The sequence below is a fragment of the Zingiber officinale genome, chromosome 6A, assembly GCF_018446385.1.
Source record: "Zingiber officinale cultivar Zhangliang chromosome 6A, Zo_v1.1, whole genome shotgun sequence".
NCBI lineage: Eukaryota > Viridiplantae > Streptophyta > Magnoliopsida > Zingiberales > Zingiberaceae > Zingiber > Zingiber officinale.
In genome coordinates this window covers 820,517-844,809 of record NC_055997.1, presented here as the reverse complement: position 1 = coordinate 844,809, position 24,293 = coordinate 820,517, and the positions used below count along the sequence as shown (strand labels likewise).

Sequence of the window (24,293 nt, the reverse complement as noted above, 5' to 3'; positions counted from 1 at the left end):
CGTGAGTAATAAAAATATTGTCAAATCTACAAGAACTATTGATTAAGCACTAGAAATGTCACAAAGTAAGTTATCTGGACGGTTGAAAGTTGGCTCTGGCGCTTGCGAACTAACGAGAGTGATTGAAAAGAGGGAGAGAAGGTTGAGAGATAGAGAGAGAAGAAAGAAGAAGGTGAAGTTGGATTTGGATTTGGGGATGGATAGATGCTAGGATTTCGGTTTTGTTACGATGCTAGTTAATGTCTCTGTGCATTGTTCATCTACCTAACTCCATACTTACACTCATGTAGGAATTGTAACTAAAGTCCGACACAACCCCGTGAAAGTCACACCAGAAAGTTTACCCGAGTCATAACGCCATTAAGTAAAGAAACAACTTTAACAAGTCTTGTTAAAGGATTACCCTCTGTCACAGGACCCCCCGGTCATACATTCCTAGAGTTATCTAATGTACTTCCTAACGGTAGCACTGGAGTATCTACTTCAATTAGAATGCCCTAACAAGAATTAGTCCATATGTTAAAATCTTTTGACTCTAAAAAATGGATAAGTATCAATGTCCTCTATTACTAAGGGCATAATATGTCCGATTAAATGGGTATCTTCTGTCACTAAGGATGCCCCAATTATCTAGTCTAGTAGCAACCTTAACATAGAGACAAATCCCTCTCATCTGCATATTTACACCATTCACACATCTCGTCAAACACGTAAAAGACATAACACATAGAACAAGTAGTAAACACATTATTACATACGAAAATGTCTAAATACAAGTTCATACATCAACATCACAATATAACTACTTCCTAGATTTAGAGAATCTACTCCATAGCAAGAGAGAAACAACCAAAAGATAATGAAAATAGCAATCTACAACTCAATACATAGAGATAGAAAAAGGAGAGTGCTTATCCTTGAAGCGTGGCATCCTTGGAGGCATTTCCTTACTCTAGAGGTGGACGAATTGGTAAAGATCAGTGAAGATAAAGTCTAGGGCTCCCCCAAGGGGGAGAACCCTTCCCCAAGATCAAAGATGAGTATAAAAGGGGAGAAAACCTCCGTTTATAGCTCTAGACACGCACCTTGGTTGGGTCGTGACACAGCCATGTGAATCCATACGGCTATGTGCCACCTTGGCTCTGCTTTGGTGTCATGGTCGTATGGATTCCACAAGGCCAAAGTCTTCTTCTTCTCTAAAAATTCCACACAGCCGTGTGGATTGACATGGTCGTGTGTCAAGGTCGTGTGGTCTTTGTAGATCGTTTTAGCACATCTTAACATGGTATTCTCAAGTTGAAGTCTTCATAAAAGTTGTAGATCTTGAAGTTATCTACAATTTAGTATAAAGAACGGCTCTAAACTCCAACCGAATAAAAAAGTTATTATCATTTTACTTTTAGTCTGTAGTGCTGAAAATGACATGCCTGTGTGAAATTGACACAGTCGTGTGGAATTGACACGACCGTGTGTCAAGGCCGTGTGAACCTTGTGTTGTGCCATATTTTCGCACGTCCATGCCTCATAAGCACGGCTCGGGCATTTTGGAAGCTCTAGACTTCATTTAAATTCTATTTTTTACTCCAAATCACGTCCTATCAATCAAAATAAGTAAAAAGTAGATCTTCGAACAAAAAGAGTGAAAATTTGAAATTATAAAAAAAATATGGTATAATAAACATAGATTATACTCATTAAATACAAGTAGATGTGCATCAAAACATGCATAAAAGTGTATATAATCTACACACATTATTTACTCGATGGACTTGGATACCTCGCTTAATTTTATCTTCCACGTCAACCAGTCTTCTTTACTTTGATCTATCTTCAATGGGACCCCTCATTACTGAATCATCCCTAATCTAAAAAAAACTCGACTCCATCGAGTTAGAAGGTGAACTGACAAAGTGAGTTCGTCGACGCAACATATTAGTGTAAGGCATAGTCTAACCTCTTCAGCTGGATGAAGTACGTCGTTGCTCCATTTCTTCTGATGATAAATTCAGCTAGATTTATTGATTAGTCTTGGGATATTAGTCCATTTCGATTCCATAAAATTTTTTTACTGATCATTAAAATAAATAAAAAAACAATATTCATTAATTGCACGCGCTACCATCAATCTCTGAAAACCCTTTCCAATGAACCAGGAATTGATGAGTGCTTCGGGCGGAGATATCACTATCTGATAGTCTAATGCTCTCAATTTGATGAGATAGTATAGTTGCAAAAAGGTGGAACCGTCACCTTAGCGGTCCCCTGGGTCCAGCCCCACAGATATCCAGAGGGGGTAAATCACGATTAAGCTGGGGCAGGAGGGATGACTGGGGGTCGAGTGGAATTTAAAGCGCAACAAACCGAGGTTTTATGCCTGTGTGCAACTGACGATCCTCGACTCCTGAATCTCCGTTGTAAGCGTCAGGTACTCTTCCAGCTGATCCAGCCCGTGGGGAGTTGATGAGATAGTATAGTGATGTTACTGATGGGAGTGCGTGTCAGAATTGGCATGGTAGGTACACGACCGGTAAGAAATCAATAAACAGTGAAGAGGACTCAAATGTTGCCTGATATGGGAGTAAGTCCTCAATATTGAAAATTAGACTAATGTTAAAATCAGTAGGTAATTAAGTCGACAACATATGCATTAGCCCCAATTTTTCACACAATTTGAAAGGGACAAGAGAAGTGAGCATGAAACTTTTTGGAGTTTTAAGAAAACGTTTTGAGCAAAAGCATAAAGGCTCGTAATCCCCTGGATTGTATTCCTTAAACTTACAACGTGCATTAGCTTGAATTTTATATGATGTTTTCCTCCTAACATCGGCATGAATATATCGGTATGGATATCTCTGATTAATTCGCTCAGTAAAACTCTCAGCTAACTTAGAAGAAGGAGAAATGATAGATAAAGGAATCAAGTTAATAAGTTGACAAGCTTTCGACCCATTCATGATTTCAAATGGACTATGATTAATAGATCGATTAACTAAATTGAAATTGTTATGGATTGAGCTCCAAATGTCTGATTTTCACTCACTAAACACCTTAATAAATTTCTTAAACTATGATTAACAACCTCAATTTGACCATTTGTTTGTAAATGAAATACAGAAGAGAAATAAAATTGAGTCTCAAATAGCTTCCACAATGGTCACCATCTACGTTACGCCTTGGGAGCATATGTTTTAAAGAAATTGCTTGAAGCAGACCTCGACATCTTTAACTCAAGAGCACTCAGCTTCCACTCACCAGTCGATGACTCAGCAGTCGGTGATTCGACGCTCATCAATCGATAGTCGACAGTTGACATTCAGCACTCGGCAATTGACAGTCGACAGTCGAGTATACAAGACATCCTAGTTTTCCAATCAGCTCAGCCACTATCCCAAGTAATTCTTTCTTCCTTATTTGAAAACCTAAGATTATCAGTTGAAGTAAATCCAACAGATAAATCCAAATTTAATTTTATAAATTAAGAATCTTTCCCCTCTATCTCCAACTATAAGATTGTCTAACACATTCTCCGAGAGCTATCCTTTTTTAGAACCAATAAGCAGGGGCATCACACGAACTCATCTTTTATCTAATAAAATCTTTTGTAAGAGTTCTTCAACTTGCCTATTCAACTCAACACGCTCTCAAGGATTCAGAGGATAATGTGGGAGGTTGGGTAATTGTGACCTTGGGATTAAATCAATAGAGTGTTGAGCATGCGCAGAGGCAGGAGTTTATTGGGTAATTCATCACCAGTTATATCATTGAACTTATTTAATATCTCTTTTACTTTAGAGGAAAGCTTTTTTGGTGAATCTTTAGAGTCAACTGTGAGGTTTTGGGTTACAAATGCTGCCATCACTCCTGATATTCCTTTCATTCTCTCTCAAATTGAGATTGTGTGAGCAAGTGAAGAGGTTAGTTTGGGCTGGTTTGGTTGTCAGCTTAGGTTTAGACTAGTTTTTAGGTTTGGCTAGGTATAGTTGAATATTTTGATTATTATGCTTAAATAAATAGGTGTTTTCACGTCCATAGTGAGTGACAGAGAGATCATAAAGCCAGGGTGACTAAGAAAGACATGAGCTACACTCATAGGAAGAACGCCACGCCATTTATTATTCTTATATATGCACCCATCTCAATATAAGGACGGATTCTCTTGTCTGTAATTTACGGATCAAAGGATGATTCATTATATGAATGGGTTCAATTTGATAAATCATACTTATTAAATAAATGAGATTCATTATAATCTATCAATCAAAGATAGTGAACTAATTATCGCAGGAAGAAAGAAGGCAACACCTCAAACGCCACCCTAATTAGCTTAACATTGTGCTAGCTTTCCCTGTTTACAGAGCGAGGTAGCACATGAGTCATGAGACCACCGTGCCATGCACAGCCACCGTGCCGTGCAGTGCAGTGCATGGATGCCTCTGCACGACTCCCCATTTCCTAATTGAACTTCTGGTCACCACTCCGGTTTGACCATCCAGAGCCTGTCCTTATTATTTATTTAGAGGCCTAGGATAAAATTATAAATTATATCTCAATTTTATAGTATTGATTTTTTTTAAGTTTGCATTCATCGTATTTATGATAAATTTATATTATTCTTTATCAATAATTAAAAAAGTATATTTAAAAATTTAAATACATGTTTGGTTTGTAGATATAATTAGATCATGATGAATTTTCAAAATAGTATTATTAACTTCACTTCTTCAAATAATAGGTTACAATATAAATTTTGATAAAATAATTGTTCTCTTTTACTTCAACTTAGTTATTTCTTCCATAACTTAATTAATAATTATTTTGATCTATAAAATTTTATTTTTAGAAATGTCATAAGAAAATTTTTTAGTTGTAAGAGAATATTTTTGTCTTTGATTATTCCTTTTGTATTCATACATAAATTTATACAATTCTAGCATAAAAATAAGAATGAAGTATCAATTCCACACTATGGATATAAATTTTTTTTCCAATTCCTATGCTATTCAATTTTCACAAATAATAATTTTATTTGTAATCAATTTAACTCAAAAATGTAAAGAGATAAGTAAAGTAATATAACATCAAATCCTAACACCAAATTGAAAAAATATAATAAAAAAAATATAATTTAATCAACTTGCCTCTATAATCCTTATTTTTAACATCAACATACGAATTTGAAAGAAGGAAGAGAAGAAAGAAAATTTGTCACAAATATATTTACTTTAAGTTTAGCAAGTTAAACAATATATTTAATAAAATGTTTAAGAATTAAAATACTTTTATCCAAAAAAGAGAGAGGGGGGATATTGCATATATACTTCACTTCATATAAAACTCAAAACTTAGTATAAATAAATTATAACTGAAAGCATACAGTTCACAATCATGAGATCGCAACTAAATACCACCATCGATCTACCTCTTTAGAACAACACTATCAATAAGGTGGAGGAATTTAGTTCAAATAAAAACAATAACCATGGCTATTAAGGTACAGAAACAAAATGATTAACAAGAAAATGAAAAGCATGAGTCTTTACTGGCAAAGGAGTTTCATCACGGCAAGGGAGGACACAACGGAAAAAATCAACGGCCTCATTTGAAATCTCGTTGGAAAGTGAGGGAGGCGAGATTTCACCAAGGAAATCATTCACCGACAGGTCCAACACACTAAGGACTGGAAGATCAGCGGCCTCACTTGGAATCTCGTTGGAAAGGTGGTTCTTGCTAAGGTCGAGCCTGATTGTTTGAGTGTCTGACCAATCTTTTCAACTCCACAATAGAGTTCGGGATAGAGGTATAGAGCCAAATAGTCAATTCTCAGCTTGTAGTCATCATGGCGAGAGAGGTCTTGGTGAGGAGGTCTTGGTGAAGGATTCAGCGAGGAAATGAGAAAATTTTGATTTCTAAAAGAAAAAAAATATGTATAAGAGCCCCTTTATAAGAAATATATATAGGAATGAGCCCTTTATATTTTTAGGTCTGGCTAGAGGCCTTGGTAGTTCTGGCTCAGGGTCAGCTTTGTGACCACTTAATCATCATTTACGTTCATACGGACCTTACTCCGTGCGTAGAGCTAGCTATTAACGTACATGAACTCAACCATGTTCGTGTTGTTTGAGTTTATGCATGTAAATCATTTTCATATCAGCTATTTATCGAATTCAATAAGATTTTTAAAATATCTAAATCATGTATTATAATTTTAAAATTATTAAATCATATATCAGAAAAATAAATTAGTCGATTAATTTTTTTTTTCCAGTCGAATTGATTTCATTCTATTTGAAAATTCATCAGTCAATTTCAATCAAAATCGACTGATGAATCTAGAGATATCAGAATGATATAAAATTAGTTTCTATATGTTCGTCTAGTTTTTCAGATTATAAAAATATTATTAAATATCAATTTGACCTAATATCAATCATTGTTCTCAATATATTAGATTAAATTGATATTTAATAGTATTTTTACAATTAGGAAAATTAGATTAACATATAGTAATTAGTTTTATATTATTTTGAGGTCTATCAATAGATTAAGCGCAGAAAGATATCAATTCGATTTTTAAAAAATTAATTGATTGAAATTTTTTTCTAGCCGAATTAATTTAAGGATCAACATAAAATGGCGAGTACATAGTTTAATAAAATATAATAAATAATTTAAGTATTTTAAAAACTGGTTTACTGGTTCCGTTTTAATACATTTCATGCAAAACTATATAGATATACAGTTTATGCACTGCTGCAAGTCGTACAAAAACTCTAAAACAAATTAATATTATTTTGGAATTGAACAAAATAATTTGATCATAATTAACACAAAATTAAGCTTGTTTCTGTACGTAGCTAGATCGATTTCTGGAATTTTATTACAAGCTAACAAGACCAAAATGTTCAAGTGAGACCTTGAACAAAGGGTAGAAAAATGAAAGGCGAAAACAAATATTAAAGAGAGTAAAATAACTTGAATGTTGCAACTAATTACCTTAAAATAGAAAATGAAAAATGATCCTGATTTTTCAAAAGACACGCCTCAATGCCACCAATAACCCCCTATCAAATCAAAATTTCAAATTAGGACGGACCAAACTCAGACGTGACTCAGACGAATTTGATTAAAGTCTTCTAGCAGGGGTTGACGTGGCCCAAGCTCGACTTGACCTGACTCGAGCTTGACTTGTCTTGACTTGAGCTCGATTTAACTTACCCGAGCTCAATTTGACTTAAATTCTAAGTCAGCTGATTATCTCCACCGCATCAGTATATAAACAACAAATGGATTTAATTATATATATATCATATATTTAGGCATTTAATATCAATTTGCACCGACTAGTTTAATTGCATATTATACTGCAAGATCCGACACGAAGTTAATCGAATTCTTCAGGAACAAACAATTGATTATGACAGGGAAATTAGTTTCTAGTCATGTCATATTAATGGATTTAATTCATTTATTTACGACAAAATAATTAAAGAAAATAGCCAACACTCGTGTCGTTTTAGATATTTTATTTTCTTAATTGCAAAATGGAAAAAATGTAAATTGGATCATTGTACTACGTGAATTATATATAGAAACACTAAAAACAATTTATCCATTTTTTACCTTAATACTTTTTAGTTTTAATTTTCTTTTGAAAAATATATGATGCGGTGATGATGAGGAACTTCATCTTGTGGTCACGTTGGAGATCAAAATTAAGACGGTCAATGTGCTGATAGTATTGACCGGTTGTGCGAAGTATGCCCCAACCAGAGAAGGTTTCGGTCCGATCCCGCGTCCGACACAAGGAGATGTCAGATGACCGACACTCAATGGATTATTGGACGCCGAATGGAGGAAGAGACGATGTGCAGAAGTCGGGCCGAGCAGCTACCTCGCTCGGCCTGGCAGCAGGTTTCGGTATTAGCAGAGCCTAACTTCGGTCGAGTGGCTACCTCGCTCGGTTGGGCAGCAGGTTTCGGCTTTGGTAAAAAACTCAACTTATGCCGAGCGGCTACCCCGCTCGGTCACGCAACAGGACTTGACAAAGCAGAGTAGACCTTCGGCTGAGCGACTACCTTGCTTGACCTGACAGCAGTATGTGGCACAAACAAAGTGGAGTACGGCTAAGCGGGCGTGGCAAAAGCACGGTCAAGTTCCAGCCGAGTGGGCTAGATAAAGGAACAGCGAAGTTCCAGGCGAGCGGTCAGCTTGCTCAGCCTAGCAGCCAACCCCATTCGGCCTAGCAGCATATTCTCTCTGATATCCATCGACATCCTTTTGGGAGTTGGTACCGCCGACACCAAGCATGGGCAGCCAGAAGATCGTACGACGAAAGCTTCCACTGTTATTTCAGAGATATGCTCGGTCCGTTAAGGTACTATGTTAGGGACACTTTACTGACAAGCCTTTTCAGGAAAAATTTTGAAAAGCGTGCTCAGATTGGGGAGCGTGCACGCGTGTTACAGGAGCTCTATATAAAGGGAGGATCCAAGCATCGATGGAGGTATGCGATATTCATTATTTACGCTATAGTCTTCTTTGTTGCTTCGCCTTATATTCCATCGTCGGTGATTGACTTGAGCTTTAGAAAGCCAGTACTAGGGACCCCTTTCTTGGTTTGGTACTAACGTAGTTTGTGTTATAGGTCCGAACGAAATCTATAGATGAGATCGTCACATCCCCGACTTTTTATCTCTTTGACTTTTGAAGAGGATCAATATATCTCTCGAGCAAATTTATAAATCAGGTTAAGGACCCATTTTATTTTGGCCATTTCAATTTGTGATGTGATCCTGTCGGGAAGCTGAGAAGACGGACCTGCCAGTGTGACGTGTCTGGAAGGTTGACCGCATCTCCATGACCCGGATGGTAAGCTGTCTTCTGTGTTGACCGAGTCATCAAAAGTCCTCCAGTCAACAATCCCTGCATCCAGTGACCGGGTAGCCCCGATCTCTGGTACCTCAGTGCTCGAGGCGAATTCCACAAGTATATAAGCAGCTGAATACTAATAACAGAATAGTGAAATAAATGCAGGAAAAGCACGGTAACATACCCTGGCCCCGGGGGAGCGCCCTCGGATGGATCGGTGAGCTGGTCGTGGTGCTGATCGAGTCATCGTGTGACGACATGAGATCTAATGCAGCAAGGGTCCCATGAGACGGCTCGTAGGCCGGATATGATAGCGGCTCGTAGGTCGGCACACGGCACGCAGGCTGGATAATACGAATAACTCACAAGCATAATAATGGTGCGAAGAATGAAATACAACGACACAATGGTCGGATCAACATCGGCTCACAAGCCGAACATAATCTTGGCGCGAAGACCGGAATAAGCAAACCTGAGTCCGTCAGATGACAACTGCTCGGAGGGTGATGATGGCTGCCCGAAGGTGTCGGTGGCTGTGGCAGTGGCTGTCGGAGGTGACGGCGCTGGACGCCGGAGGCGCTGGCCGCCGAAGGCGCTGTGGCGCTGTTGGAAGAAGCGGCACCTGCTGTCGGAGACGCCGCCGGGAGAGGAGGTGGCGCTGGACGGAGGGAGAAGCTACGGTGGTCGCTACACACAACGGCGGTGGCCGCCGGACTCGGCAGCTGGACGCTGTGGCTGTGAGTGGCGCTGAGAGGAGCGGCGACGACCGTTGTAGGCAGCGGTGGTGGCTGCTAAACCCGGCGACGGCGACTGCTGGACTCAGCGGTGGTCGCTGGACTCAGCGGCGACCGCTAGACTCGCCGGTAACTGCTAGAGGATGCGGCGACGACCGCGAGGGGAGGCAGCGGCGGCGAGAAGAGGAGGTGGCGGAGTTACCCTCTGTGTAAACCTCTACGGTGGTGTCCGGGCACGGGGAAGCCAACGCCGAAGGAAGCTTTCGGCTAGAGGAGAAGCAGCGCCTCTGTTCCGGCGGGCAGCAACTGGTGAAGGAGGAGAGGAGTGGTCGGTCCATCCTGCGGCGACGTCGAGAGGAGGAGTCCGACAGCGAAGTCGCGGGGAGGAGGAGAGGAGAAAAGGCGGCGGTCAGCGCCGGCTCCGGCGAAGGGCTTGGGAAGGGCCTCCTCTTTCCTCCTGGCGGCGGTGAACCTTCCTTCTATTGCTACGTGAACAGTATCATCCTTTAAACACAAACCCTACCTATGTCAAATGACCAAAGTGCCCTTCCCCCTTCATCTCTTAACCGGATCACAAGCCTCTCCTTCAAATCTAGTCGAAGGAGGCGTGAGTCCGACTGACTGGACAGTCTATTTGCCAAGGTTGAATCACTCTTGATAACAGAGTCAAATCGCTGAACCTTTCGCATAATGCCCTGCTTGCGGCCGCTATAGTGATGGGGTCGCCCGAGAGATGATGGCTATGCCGAGCAAACGGTCGGACAAGTGGGCGATACCGAACTAGTGACCGAGAAATAGTGCGGTCCAGGCAATGGAGATAATACTGATCAGGTTGAAAGACGAGCGATCGAGCGCGCAATCAAAAAGATGTCGATCAGGCAATCGAAAAAATGTCAATCGAGTAAACGAGAGAGCGCCAAGCGAGAGACGGTAGCGATGTCGAACGAACTGTGAGAAATAATACCAAATCAACCATCGAACTGATGTCGAGCAAGCGGCAGAACGTCAAGCGAGCGACGAAAAATGGTAGTCGACAGAACGACATGCGATGTGCCGAGTAGACCGAGCGAACGGGCGATGCTGAGAGGTCAACCGAGAAGGGGTCGATCAAGCGGCCAGAAGGATGTCGATCGGCTGAATAGATGTCGGGGCGGACGATGCCGAGCGGACGCATCACATGTGAACTGATCGGAAGCGTAGCCCTGGAAATAAAGGCGCACGAACGCGAAAATCTTTAGCCGAGCCGGCATAGAGCATGTGAGATATCCTTGTCCGAAACCAGTGGACCTACCCTCGACTGCGATCATTAAAGATGTTCGACCCTGAATGGGTGATATAGGAGATCTGATGAGCTGACCCGAGCCCAATGACGACCACTCGACCCCGAACGGGGGAGATAGAATATATGATAGTGATAATCACTCGACCCCGAACGTGGGAGATAGAATATCTGATAAGCTGGTCCGAGACCAGTGAAGACACTCAACCCCCGAACGGGGGAGATAGAAGATCCGATAAGCTGGTCCGAGACTAGTGAAAACGCTCAACCCCGAACGGGGGAGATAGAAGATCCGATAAGCTGGTCCGCGACTAATGACGACCACTCAACTCCGAACGGGGGAGATAGAATATATATGATAGTGACAATCGCTCGACCCCGAACGGGGGAGATAGAATATCTGATAAGCTGGTCTGAGACCATCGAAGACCACGCGACCCCGAACGGGGGAGATAGAAGATCCGATAAGCTGGTCCGAGACCAGTGAAGATGCTCAACCCCGAACGGGGGAGATAGAAGATCCAATAAGCTGGTCCGAGACCAGTGATGACCACTCAATCCCGAACGGGGAGAGATAGAATATATGATAGTGACAATCGCACGACCCCGAACGGGGGAGATAGAATATCTGATAAGCTGGTCTGAGACCAGCGAAGACCACGCGACCCCGAACGGGAGAGATAGATGCTCTGATAAGTCGATCTGAGACTAGTAATAATCGCTCAACCCCGAACGGGGGACATGAAATAAGTGATAAGCTGGTCCGTGAAGACGGGGGTTTAACGTCCCCGCTCGACGGTCTTCAAGCCGGAGTTTTTATAGTCGCCGGTTCGACTCTAGAGTTTAACGTCGCCGCTCGATGGTCTTCAAGCCGGGGTTTTTATAGTCGCCGGTTCGACTCTAGAGTTTAACGTCGCCGTTCGACGGTCTTCAAGCCGGGGTTTTTATAGTCGTCGGTTCGACTCTAGAGTTTAACGTTGCCGCTCTACGGTCTTCAAGCCGGGATTTTTATAGTCGCCGGTTCGACTCTAGAGTTTAACGTCGCCGATCGACGGTCTTCAGGTGCTGATTCGACTCTAGAGTTTAACGTCGCCGCCCGACGGTTTTAAGAGTTTAACGCCGCTCGATGGTCTTCAAGCCGGGGTTTTTATAGTCGTCGGTTCGACTCTAGAGTTTAACGTCGTCGCTCGACGGTCTTCAAGCTGGGGTTTTTATAGTCGCCGGTTCGAAAATAGAGTTTAACATCGCCGCTCGACGGTCTTCAAGCCAGGGTTTTTATAGTCGTCGGTTCGACTCTAAGATTTAACGTCGCTGCTCGACGGTCTTCAAGCCGGGGTTTTTATAGTCGTCGGTTCGACTCTAAGATTTAACGTCGCTGCTCGACGGTCTTTAGGGTCGAACCGACGACTATAAAAACCCCGGCTTGAAAACCGTCGAGCTGCGACGTTAAATCTTAGAGTCGAACCGACGACTATAAAAACCCTGGCTTGAAGACCGTCGAACGGCGACGTTAAACTCTAGAGTCGAACCGACGACTATAAAAACCCCGGCTTGAAGACCGTCGAGCGGCGACGTTATGTTCTAGAGTCGAACCGACGACTATAAAAACCCCGGCTTGAAGACCGTCGAGTGGCGACGTTAAACTCTAGAGTCGAACCGACGACTATAAAAACCCCGGCTTGAAGACCATCGAGCAGCGACGTTAAATTTTAGAGTCGAACCGGCGACTATAAAAACCCCGGCTTGAAGACCGTCGAGCGGCGACGTTAAACTCTAGAGTCGAACCGGCGACTATAAAAACCCCGGCTTGAAGACCGTCGAACGGCGACGTTAAACTCTAGAGTCGAACCGACGACTATAAAAACCCCGGCTTGAAGACCATCGAGCGGCAACGTTAAACTCTAAAGTCGAACCGACGACTATAAAAAACTCGGCTTGAAGACCGTCGAGCGGCGACGTTAAACCCCCGTCTTCACGGACCAGCTTATCACTTATTTCATCTCCCCCGTTCGGGGTTGAGCGATTATTACTAGTCTCGGATCGACTTATCAGAGCATCTATCTCTCCCGTTCGGGGTCGTGTGGTCTTCGCTGGTCTCACACCAGCTTATCAGATATTCTATCTCCCCCGTTCGGTGTCGAGCGATTGTCACTATCATATATTCTATCTCCCCCGTTCGGGATTGAGTGGTCGTCACTGGTCTCGGACCAGCTTATTGGATCTTCTATCTCCCCCGTTCGGGGTTGAGCGTCTTCACTAGTCTCGGACCAGCTTATCGGATCTTCTATCTCCCCCGTTCGGGGTCGCGTGGTCTTCGCTGGTCTCAGACCAGCTTATCAGATATTCTATCTTCTCTGTTCGGGGTCGAGCGATTGTCACTATCATATATATTTTATCTCCCCCATTCGGGGTTGAGTGGTCGTCATTAGTCGCGGACCAGCTTATCGGATCTTCTATCTCCCCCGTTCGGGGTTAAGCGCCTTCACTGATCTCGGACCAGCTTATCAGATCTTCTATCTCCCCCGTTCGGGGTTGAGTGTCTTCACTGGTCTCGGACTAGCTTATCAGATATTCTATCTCCCACGTTCGGGGTCTAGCGATTGTCACTATCATATATTCTATCTCCCCCGTTCGGGGTCGAGTGGTCGTCATTGGGCTCGGGTTAGCTCATCAGATCTCCTATATCACCCATTCGGGGTCGAACATCTTTAATGATCGCAGTCGAGGGTAGGTCCATTGGTTTCGGACAAGGATATCTCACGTTCTCTATGCTCGCTCGGCTAAAGATTTTCGCGTTCGTGTGCCTTTATTTTCAGGGCTACACTTCCAATCAGTTCACATGTGATGCGTCCGCTCGGCATCGTCCGCCCCGACATCTATTCAGCCGATCGACATCCTTCTGGCCGCTTGATCGACCCCTTCTTGGTCGACCTCTCAGCATCGCCCGTTCGCTCGGTCTACTCGGCACCTCGCATGTCGTTCTGTCGACTACCATTTTTCGTCGCTCGCTTGACGTTCTGCTGCTTGCTCGACATCGGTTCGATGGTTGATTTGGTATTATTTCTCACAGTTCGTTCGACATCGCTACCTTCTCTCGCTTGGCGCTCTCTCGTTTACTCAATTGGCATTTTTTCGATTGCCTGATCGACATCTTTTTGATTACGCGCTCGATCGCTCGTCTTTCAACCTGATCAGTATTATCTCCATTACCTGGACCGCACTATTTCTCGGTCACTAGTTCGGTATCGCCCACTTGTCATACCGTTTGCTCGGCATAGCCATCATCTCTCGGGCGCCCCCATCACTATAGCGGCCGCAAGCATGGCATTATGCGAGAGGTTCAGCGATTTCACTCTGTTATCAAGAGTGAGTCAGCCTTGGCAAATAGACTGTCCAATCAGTTGGACCCACGTCTCCTTCGACTAGACTTGAAGGAGAGGCTTGTGATCCGGTTAAGAGATGAAGGGGGAAGGGCACTTTGGTCATTTGACATAGGTAGGGTTTGTGTTTAAAGGATGGCATTGTTCACGTAGCAATGGGAGGAAGGTTCACCGCCGCCAGGAGGAAAGAGGAGGCCCTTCCCAAGCCCTTCGCCGGAGCCGACGCTGACCACCGACCGCCGCCTTTTCTCCTCTCCTCCTCCTCCCCGCGACTCTGCTGTCGGACTCCTCCTCTCGACGTCGCCGCAGGATGGACCGACCACTCCTCTCCTCCTTCACCAGTTGCTGCCCGCCGGAACAGAGGCGCTGCTTCTCCTCTAGCCGAAAGCTTTCTTCGGCGTTGGCTTCCCCGTGCCCGGACACCACCATAGAGGTTTACATAGAGGGTAACTCCGCCACCTCCTCTTCTCGCCGCCGCTGCCTCCCCTCGCGGTCGTCGCCGCATCCTCCAGCAGTTACCGGCGAGTCTAGCGGTCGCCGCTGAGTCCAACGACCACCGTTGAGTCCAGCAGTCGCCGTCGTCGGGTCTAGCAGCCACCACCGCTGCCTACAACGGTCGTCGCCGCTCCTCGCAGCGCCACTCATAGCCACAGCGTCCAGCTGCCGAGTCCTGCGGCCACCGCCGTTGTGTGTAGCGACCACCGCAGCTTCTACCGCCGTCCAGCGCCACCTCCTCTCCCGGCGGCGTCTCCGGCAGCAGGTGCCGCTTCTTCCAGCACCGCCACAGCGCCTTTGGCGGCCAGCGCCTCCGGCGGCTAGCGCCTCCGGCAGCCGGCGCCTCCGGCGTCCAGCACCTCCGGCGTCCAGCGCCGTCACCTCCGGCAGCCATTATTATGCTTGTGAGTCATTCGTATTATCCGGCCTGCGTGTCGTGTGCCGGCCTACGAGCCGCTATCATATCCGGCCTACGAGCCGTCTCATGGGACCCTTGCTGCATTAGATCTCATGTCGTCACACGATGACTTGATCAGCACCACGACCAGCTCACCGATCCATCCGAGGGCGCCCCCCCCCGGGCCAGGGTACGTTACCGTACTTTTCCTGCATTTATTTCACTATTCTGTTATTAGTATTCTGCTGCTTATATACTTGTGAAATTCGCCTCGAGCACCGAGGTACCAGAGATCGGGGCTACCCGGTCACTGGATGCAGGGATTGTTGACTGGAGGACTTTTGATGACTCGGTCAACACAGAAGACAGCTTACCATCCGGGTCATGGAGATGCGGTCAACCTTCCAGACACGTCACGTCGACAGGTCCGTCTTCTCAGTTTCCCGACAGGATAAAATTATCATAACCTAGAAATAAAAAAAATAACAAATTACATGGTGCAAATAATTGGAAATAATTAAACTTCCAAATTAAAAATACATTAAAAAAATGATCTAACATAGGGAAGATATCTGTATTCATGCGAGACTTCTAGATAAAGTTTAAAAATAAATTATGAGAATTTAGACTAAAGTAAATAATATCATATGAATTAATGATGGTCTTGTTGGGAATAAAATTATGATTTTTTTTTATCCTAACCTAAATTAATTTGGACAATTAAAATGGTATAAAATTTAGCACGGAAGGTACTATAATCAATTTGTCATTTTCTAATTCAGTTAATTTAAATATTTATATATCATAGATAAATTATAACATTTAACTAAATTACAAAACTTTTATTCATTTAAAAGAAGTATATGAAAAAAATGAAGTACCAAAATTATGCAAGGAATTACCAGGATAGGATAAATCTGTAAATTGATTCACAAATCACAAATAAAAACAGAAATAAAAGAATAAATTAACAGTCTTTTAAGGTAAATGGTCTGGATGACAATGAGTAGATTCGGATTGAATTCTATATTTTTTTATTTATATTAATTGAATATTTATCTCTATATTTATATTCATTAAATGATGAGATGTTAAAATTTACACGTTTCTTTCCATAAATACTCTCATCTTTTCTCAAAAGGTCCATCGAAAGAAACGTTTCCCTTTCCCTCTGTTTAAGCCTGTTTGACTACCCAAGAGGGGAGGGTAGGGCAGTGGTGGTGCTGAGCTGTTTCCCTGTTCAATAGTTTTAATAAATATAAAATTTATTTCATATTTTGCCTTTCCTAATCATTTTATTTCATTTCTTAAAATCATGTAATTCCCCATGTTCATGGTTGATTCTTGTTCAATCCACAAAAGCCAACATCTTGCTTTAGTGTTGGCCCCTAATGTGAATGATAGGAACCCCAGCCAAAGGTGACTCCTTTGAAGTGTTCCTCTATTATTTTGTCAACAAGATCTTACAAAATCTAATCACCCAAAATTTTGGCCATCAATCAATTATCATATCATCATCTCCCTGCCATTCAGCATCATTACCCCCTTAAGCGCCATGGCATGCAAGATGAAGCCCCCGCAGTTGGATTTGGAGCCTTATTTTTATAACCATTTTGTCTCTCTCATGCACACACGCACTACAAAACCTTTACTTTCCTCTCTATGCAACAGTGAGCCCTCTCTCCTCTCCTCTTCCTCTCTGCCTCACCATTGGAGCCCTAGTAAGGTACGACTGGTTTTGTATGCGGAAAGGAGCCGCCTTTGAAGGAGGGGAGGAAGAGGAGAGGCATTTTGCCCATCGGGCGGAGTTTTCACTGCTCTCTTGGTGCACAAGTTCATCTACATCCATCTCACTGCGCCATGGGTCCAAGCTTTGACTACGCCCCGTCCATTCTCTTCTGCGCCGAGGGCAACGACAGTATCCTGGGATTTGACGAGGAGGAGGAGGGCAGGCGTAGCCCTAGTTGGGCTCCTGAATTAAAAAGGCGCGATTTTGGGAGAGATTGCTTCATGGATTTCCCACTGCAGTCAGATGAGTGTTTGAGCTTGTTGATCGAGAGGGAGATGGAGCACCTTCCCAGGGAGGACTACGGCGAGCGGCTGCGCTCCGGAACATTAGACCTCGCCGTCAGGGAAGGGACTATTGATTGGATGTGGAAGGTGAATTTTCCCTGCTTCATTCTTTTTCTTAAATCAGAGAGTGAAGAAGTAAGAAATCCCCATTTTTGTTCTGTCTACTTCCTCCTCCCCTTGCATTATTTTATCTTTACTTCAATTTTTTTAAACGATCTGTTACTTCGAGATTCCCAACTCTACTTGTATATCTTATTTCGGTTATTTGACCCAAATAAATTTTCTTATGACTGTAAATTTAGAGGATGCATTTTTCATTCTTAGTATTCTGATATCTGCATGCTTAAGCTGTCGTTTACGCCCTCTTTCCTCTTTGATCTCTTCTTTTTTGTTGTGCTTTTGTTCTCAGTTATGAATCGACAGATTTTGTGAATGATGAACAGGTTCATGCTTACTATAAATTTGGACCACTGAGTGCCTGTTTATGTGTCAACTATTTGGATCGGTTCCTCAGTGCCTATGAGCTTCCAGTAAGAATCATTAGTCATTCAATTATTTTATCAATTCTAATCTTAAGGTAAATGTAAATTGTCATCTTTAGCAAGGCAAATCTTGGATGATGCAACTTCTAGCTTTGGCCTGCCTATCTTTAGCTGCCAAGATGGAGGAAACTGAAGTCCCATTGATTTTGGATCTACAGGTGGAACAATGAATGAAAAGTAGTAGAAATCTACCATGTAATCTTCTTTGAAACAAAAAAACCTCTTTGTTTTAGCTGCCTTTGAATTGTGTGGAACAGGTCGGCGAGGCAAAGTTTTTGTTTGAAGCTAAAACCATCCAGAGAATGGAGCTTCAGGTGCTGAGTACCCTAAAATGGAGGATGCAAATTGTGACTCCTTTCTCGTTCATAGATTTTTTCTTTCACAAACTCAATGGTGGCAATGTGCCTTCCGAGCTATTGCTCTCGCGGTCTGTTGAACTCATGTTGAGCACTATTCGAGGTACATTTCTTCCTTGAAGAAGTAAATTTTACAATCTGATTCATCAGAAGAGTTTGTGTTCGATGATTTAAGAGTCAAGCCACTTGATGCAGGTATTGATTTCTTAGCATTCAGACCTTCGGTGATCGCTGCTGCCATTGCGCTGATTGTTTTGGAAGAAACTGAGATTGTAAATGTCGAGAGCACCTTGACTTGTTGTTCCCACGTAGCAAAGGTGAATTCTTTTTCCTTGAACTAAGGCACATTTTGATACGAAGAGTGCAGGATTAGTTTGTTGCGAATATCGCAGGAAGAGGTGCTGAAATGCTTCCAAGTGATCAAAGACAAAGTGCTGATGACAAGTCAATCAGGTAATGTTAGCTCCTCGATATCCTATGTGCCTCGAAGCCCATTTGGGGTGCTGGATGCTGCTTGCCTGAGCAACAAGAGTGACGATACAATTGTCGTCTCATCTCCGGCCAGCAAAAGGAGGAAAATAAGCAGATAATGAACATAAAGACAAAGCTTTTGTGTTAACCTCTCTAAGAACTCTTGAGAGGTGTTGATTGGTTCTTTCAACAACTGTATTTTGGTTTGGTAAGGGAGGATTTTGCTGTTTTCAGAGTCTAGCCAAGAAAACAAGAAACAAAGATCTTCAAAGAGAGAGAGAGAAAAAACAAATACAAGAATCAGACATGTTGTAAAAGATCAGAAATGCTTCCAAGGAAAGTTGCTAGAGAGCAATAATGTATTACTTGTTCTTCTCAAGATGAAACCAGGAATCAAATTATTGAGAGGATCAAAAGTGAATAGTGCATTCAGAAAAAAAGAAGAAGAGGAAAACATGAAAGCACCATAAAACATTAAATATTTCCTTATTTATTGCTGCTAAGAATTCAATTTTTGGCTTTTGTAGTGCCTATCATCATATTAGGTGGTGTGGGACTGCAGGTGGACCTCTCTTCGAAGTTTCAGTTTAAGGATATTATACAATAGCAGTACTGAAAGAGATGAGTGGTTTTGTTTAGCCATTGCTAAGCATCTGGTGACAGAGGTTCAATCCATCAATGGCCATGCCCTTTGAAGTTCCTTCTGGCATTTGGACTTGATAATGTCCATGAGAGGCTGGTTGGCAGCCACTGAGATGGACTTCATTTAAAGGTGGTCACATGGAATCACTGTGCTCGCCATTGTTTTGGCTTTATCTGGATTAGGTCGAGTGCAGTGATAGTGTTCGACAGAGAGGTAGTGGGAGGCATCAATTTTTAACCTGTGTTACTATATTTTACACTCGAATGAAGTGGAATCGAGCTGGCTACACACAATGAATCAAAGGCACTGCGTGCTGCACAGTTCTTAGGGCATGGAGGGTTCAATGAAGGGTTCTCTAAAATGAAAGTTGAGGGACCATTTCTAGTGAATAAAGTAGTCTAGGAGTAAAATAAAACCGTATGACTTTTAGTACGGTTCATGAAATCATAAGGAATATTGTGAGTCATAGATGAACAATAATGTCACCATGGTACTAAAATTTTGTCACAAGAAATTTGTTTTCGGGATGGATTCGCTTGGAGTGTTCGACTTAACCTAGCTCACATGCATACGCCTAGGGCTCCAATTAGATTGTGGTCCTTGATTTTTAATAAATTTTGGGATTCTTTAATGCTTGTTTTTTTCTTGTAGTATAAAAAGTGATTAAGATGGTCCTATTCGCATGGTCCACCTAATTTGAATTTGGTCCCTTATCGCCCTTTGTTAAGGTGCTTGTTCACTTATCCATGTTTTCAGCGAATTGCTTAAATTAATTCATATTTTGGTCATTCGATTTAAAAATCATCTTAATAAAGCAAATATTTGTTTCTTTTGTAAGGTAGGCCAATGGCAAAGCAGTCCAAAAATACGCATAAAGATTCGAATCTAGTAACATAGGTAATCAGCCACCAAACCGTTCGGTCTAATGGTGGTATATTAAAATTATAAAAAAAAAATCTTTATATAGTATACTCTTGGTATACAAATAAAATTATACCAATATCGTATATCAAAATTTCAGTAGTGTTAAATTTCATACTGATCCTATTTGGAGGAGGTAGAAATGGTGCACTGGACATGTGGTTCTATTGTTGGTCATAAGAAGACTTTAACTTGGAGGGAAAAGGACTTTTGGCACCTCCTTTTTTTCTTGCACATACCAAAGAGAGAGTTAAGGAGAATGTTAAGCGAGAATCAAGGAAAAGATTCTGACGTAGATATTTCGATGCTCAAGTCAATAAGGTAGCTAAACGAAAAGTGGAGAAGATGAACAGTAAATACGGATGCATTATATAGAGTCTGTAAAATGTATTGCAAATTAAAAGTGTAACTTGCCAATGAAGATGATCCTTTTTTATACCATCTTTCATAATCTCCGTAATAATGAAATGACAAAGAATATTTACTGTCAGAAGATGTCAGATAATGGAAAATATATAGTCTAGAAAATGTATAGTCATCTTCCGAGGAATCTTCCATTACATATATAGGAATAGTCTTTGTAATTTAGACAATAAATAAAACATTTGAGATTATTTACTCTCAGAGGCTAGAACATGTATAGCCACACTCATAGGAAAATTCTATTACAGGTATAGAGAAATATTTCCTGATAAATAGTTATTGTTCTCTATAGATTATTGTGATTCTTTGACAATGCTGTCTTTTGAAAGTGATCCGACTGAACTTATATCCGACCGACTCTATGATGTGTGCCTGACACATGAGTAATGGGAAGTTTAGTCTCATAAATTTGGTCGATCCCTTAGGCCAAGCAGCTATATACTAAGTGTCCTCGCACTGTGAAGTAGGGAACTATGCTCTGTAAGTCCGACCGGTACTTGGGTTGATCGACTGTATACTAGAAAATTACTCTTGTTGTGTGCTGGGAGAATACCTCTGAAGGATGGGGGCTAAGCCATAGACATTCGACCTGATCTTTGTCCAACCGAGTTTATTTTGTGTTTTGGCACTGAATAGAGCGTTAAGTATCTCCTGTCCGACCGGCACTATAGGTCGATCAGCTGTATACTGAGAGACATGCTTGTGGAATGGAGAGAACTGAGCCCTATAAGTCCCTCCAGCTATAGGACTGACCAACTATATGCTGGACGCTTTTAACATTAAAATGGAGCATCAAAACTCTTAAGCCAGACCGACTATAGAGCCGACCAACTTCTTACTAAGAGACTTAGAGTTGAGGAATGAGGAGTTGAGCCCGGGGCAAGGATGACTCGTTCAACTACATACACTCTGACTCTGATACCATCTTATTAAGATTTGACTACTATCTTATCTTGACTTTAATTGTCATGTAATATTGATCATTGGGTCCATTCACAACACACCGTATCATATACTATTTAAAATAAAATTTTAATGTCAGTATTATATATCAAAAATTTTAGGATAAATATTATAACGGTATCGATATTAAAAATTTTAATATGATATTATATCATATTTTTTAATATAATATAAAATTAATATGATTTAGTATATTTTGATAGATAGGTATGATATAACAAAAATTTTTAATATTTCTCCCGCTTCAGCCCCTAAAAGAACTCTTTCTGATCGGCATGTCTATCGAGGAATTGGAATCAGTGCTGCTGTTTGTTCTTCTTCCTATCAATCAACAGTTAGTCTTAAAGCCTCACCAGTTGAATTGTCGCCTTGCGGGGCCCTAGACATCGACGACTGGATTGTTATTATGATATACGAACCGATAAGCACTGTGTCTGTCTGTAAACTTGTCGTCCCGCGTCTCACGTGAACGCCACGTATTTTCATCGATGAGGAATGATGAGCGAGTCGCTACGACCTAGCCACGTTGGACACTCTCCCTTTGCCGTGGGACCTCTTTTCCTTCCTCCCCGGGCCCCACCTTACCCGGCGCTGCAGCCCCTTGCGCGACTCCACCGCCTGGAGCGCCGCCGCCACCTCCGCCATCGACGGCCTACGCCCCGCTTCCGCCGCCACGCACTTGCTCGCCACCTCAGCTACCGCCTTCGCCGCTTCCTCCTCCCTCTTCCCTGCTGGCGCGGCTCGCGGATCCCACAGCTCCCCGAACCTTCCCTCCGCCACCAGCGGCGCCGCCCAGTCCACCAGCGAAGGCGGGCTGTACTCCACGTCAATTGCTTCCCGCCCACTGAGGATCTCGAGGAGGACGACGCCGAAGCTGTACACGTCAGTCTTGTCGCCGACGTGTTCCGGGCGGACGTAGGCGGGGTCGAGGTAGCCCATGGTGCCAGCCGGCGGAGGCAGAGAAGCGGCAATGGCACCGACGGGGGCAGGTATGCGGACGGCGAGGCCGAAGTCAGCGAGCCGAGGCAAGCCGTCGGCGCCGAGCAGGAGGTTGGCGGGCTTGACGTCGCGGTGGGCGACGCGGAGGGAGTGGAGCCGGGCGAGGGCGGCGGCGGAGAGGCGGGCGAGGCGGATGCGGATGGGGAAGGGCGGAGGCGGACGCTGAGGATGATGGAGAAGATCGTGGAGAGAGCCACGCGGCATGAAGTCGACGACTGCGATGCGAGGGGCGGAGGAGGTGGCGCCGACGAGGTTGACGAACAGAGGAGTGCGGGGGAGGGAGGAGAGGAGTTCGATCTCCGCGTCGGTGGCGGAGGAGGAATCGAACTGGAGAGAGGAGTGGGAGGGGACCTTGGCAGCGGAAAGAAGTCGGCCGCCGTCGAGAGAGGCAAGGAAGACGGACCCGTGGCTGCCGCGGCCGAGGAGGGCGGAAGCAGAGAAGCCCGAAGTGGCGACTTCGATCTCCTCGTACGTGAACACCCTGTACTGTTTCTTCTCTCCCCCCGCTTCCTCCCTCTCTCCCTCGTCTCCACGCCGCGCGATGCAACAGGCGATGACGGAAAGCCTCATCCCTGTGCCGATGGACACTGTGCAGCTGAAAGATGGATCGGAAGAGAGTAGGAAATATAACAGAGGAGCCGCCGGCGTAGGCGGAGGGATGTCTGTTAATTAACTTTTTGTGTTCCCACTAATCAATCGATGTGCCACCAACTAACTGATTAACTTAATTAACACCTCTCTCCCAGTCCCACCCACCCACTCGTGGGACCCGCGCCTGATTGTCAATCTACGAATTGGGTGTCGAAAACGCATTCGTAGATCCTGCCCTTCGATGCGTTGAATGAGTAAATTTATCTTATTTTATTATTTGTTTGTTTGTTTTGTTTTTCGTTTTTCGTTTTTACTCAAACATATTCACATTTATCCAATTGATCAGTTCGATTGAGTTCGATGTATACCTAATACTTGGATTCGGATTTAGTCGTATTTAATTTCACCTGTACACGACGCTTTCATCAGCGTCTTTGTGCATGCACATGTTCCGTTGTGTCTCTCGGCCACTGATCTTTCACGAGCTGGCAATTGTTCACCTTGCATATGTTACAGTTGCACGAGTCAAAGCCAACAGATCCGATTGGTCCAGAGACAGCTTTCAAAGTTATCCTCGTGTTGGGCTCTCCTCGGCGCGCGCCATCAACCAAACCGGACTCTGGCTATCTTAATTCTTACGTACACACGGTAGTCGTAGTGCGGGAGCTTCTTCTTCCCGCTTTGATTCGCATTATTTTACCCTGATTGGCGGCCGCTAGCTGCAACAGCTAGCTAGCGTTGAGTTAGGCATGCAGCAAATGCTGGAACAGCTCGCATTCCCACCTCTCGCCCTCCCAGTAGCATTTCTAACTTCTTAAAGGTACCGACTCTTGCATAGAGCTGACTAGAACTAAGGATGAATAAAAGTTTCGAATAAATCGGTTAAACTGATCGAATTGAATAGATTGAATAACTAAATTTTTAAATGAACTAAATTTTTATTAAGTCAAATTGTATTTTTAGAAAAAATCGATTTGTTCAATTTGTTTAGTTTTGTTGGTTTAATTCTGTTTGTTTAGTTTTATAAAAAATTATGTTCAATTTATTTGATTTTTTATCAAAAATTAATTGGATTCAATTTTAACGGAATACTTATCCCTAACTAGAACTCCAATGCATCAAACCATGGTCGATGTCCAAGAGCTAATTAATGCTGCT

The 24,293-nt window shown here is 43.2% G+C and overlaps 2 protein-coding genes across 2 annotated transcripts; one reads left to right on the top strand and one right to left on the bottom strand.

The window, feature by feature from the left end:
- Window positions 1–16,708: 16,708 nt before the first annotated feature.
- On the top strand, window positions 16,709–18,807 carry LOC121995534 (cyclin-D3-1-like). The gene is made up of 6 exons (XM_042549255.1): window positions 16,709–17,313; window positions 17,670–17,756; window positions 17,828–17,926; window positions 18,026–18,227; window positions 18,320–18,441; window positions 18,517–18,807. The coding sequence occupies exons 1-6, from the start codon at window positions 17,014–17,016 to the stop codon at window positions 18,712–18,714; spliced, it is 1,008 nt and encodes a 335-aa protein (XP_042405189.1). The 5' UTR covers window positions 16,709–17,013; the 3' UTR covers window positions 18,715–18,807.
- A 2,953-nt stretch (window positions 18,808–21,760) lies between these two features.
- Window positions 21,761–23,236, bottom strand: LOC121995533 (serine/threonine-protein kinase-like protein At1g28390). The gene has a single exon (XM_042549254.1). The coding sequence runs from the start codon at window positions 23,112–23,114 to the stop codon at window positions 22,056–22,058; it is 1,059 nt and encodes a 352-aa protein (XP_042405188.1). The 5' UTR covers window positions 23,115–23,236; the 3' UTR covers window positions 21,761–22,055.
- Between the last annotated feature and the right edge of the window lie 1,057 nt (window positions 23,237–24,293).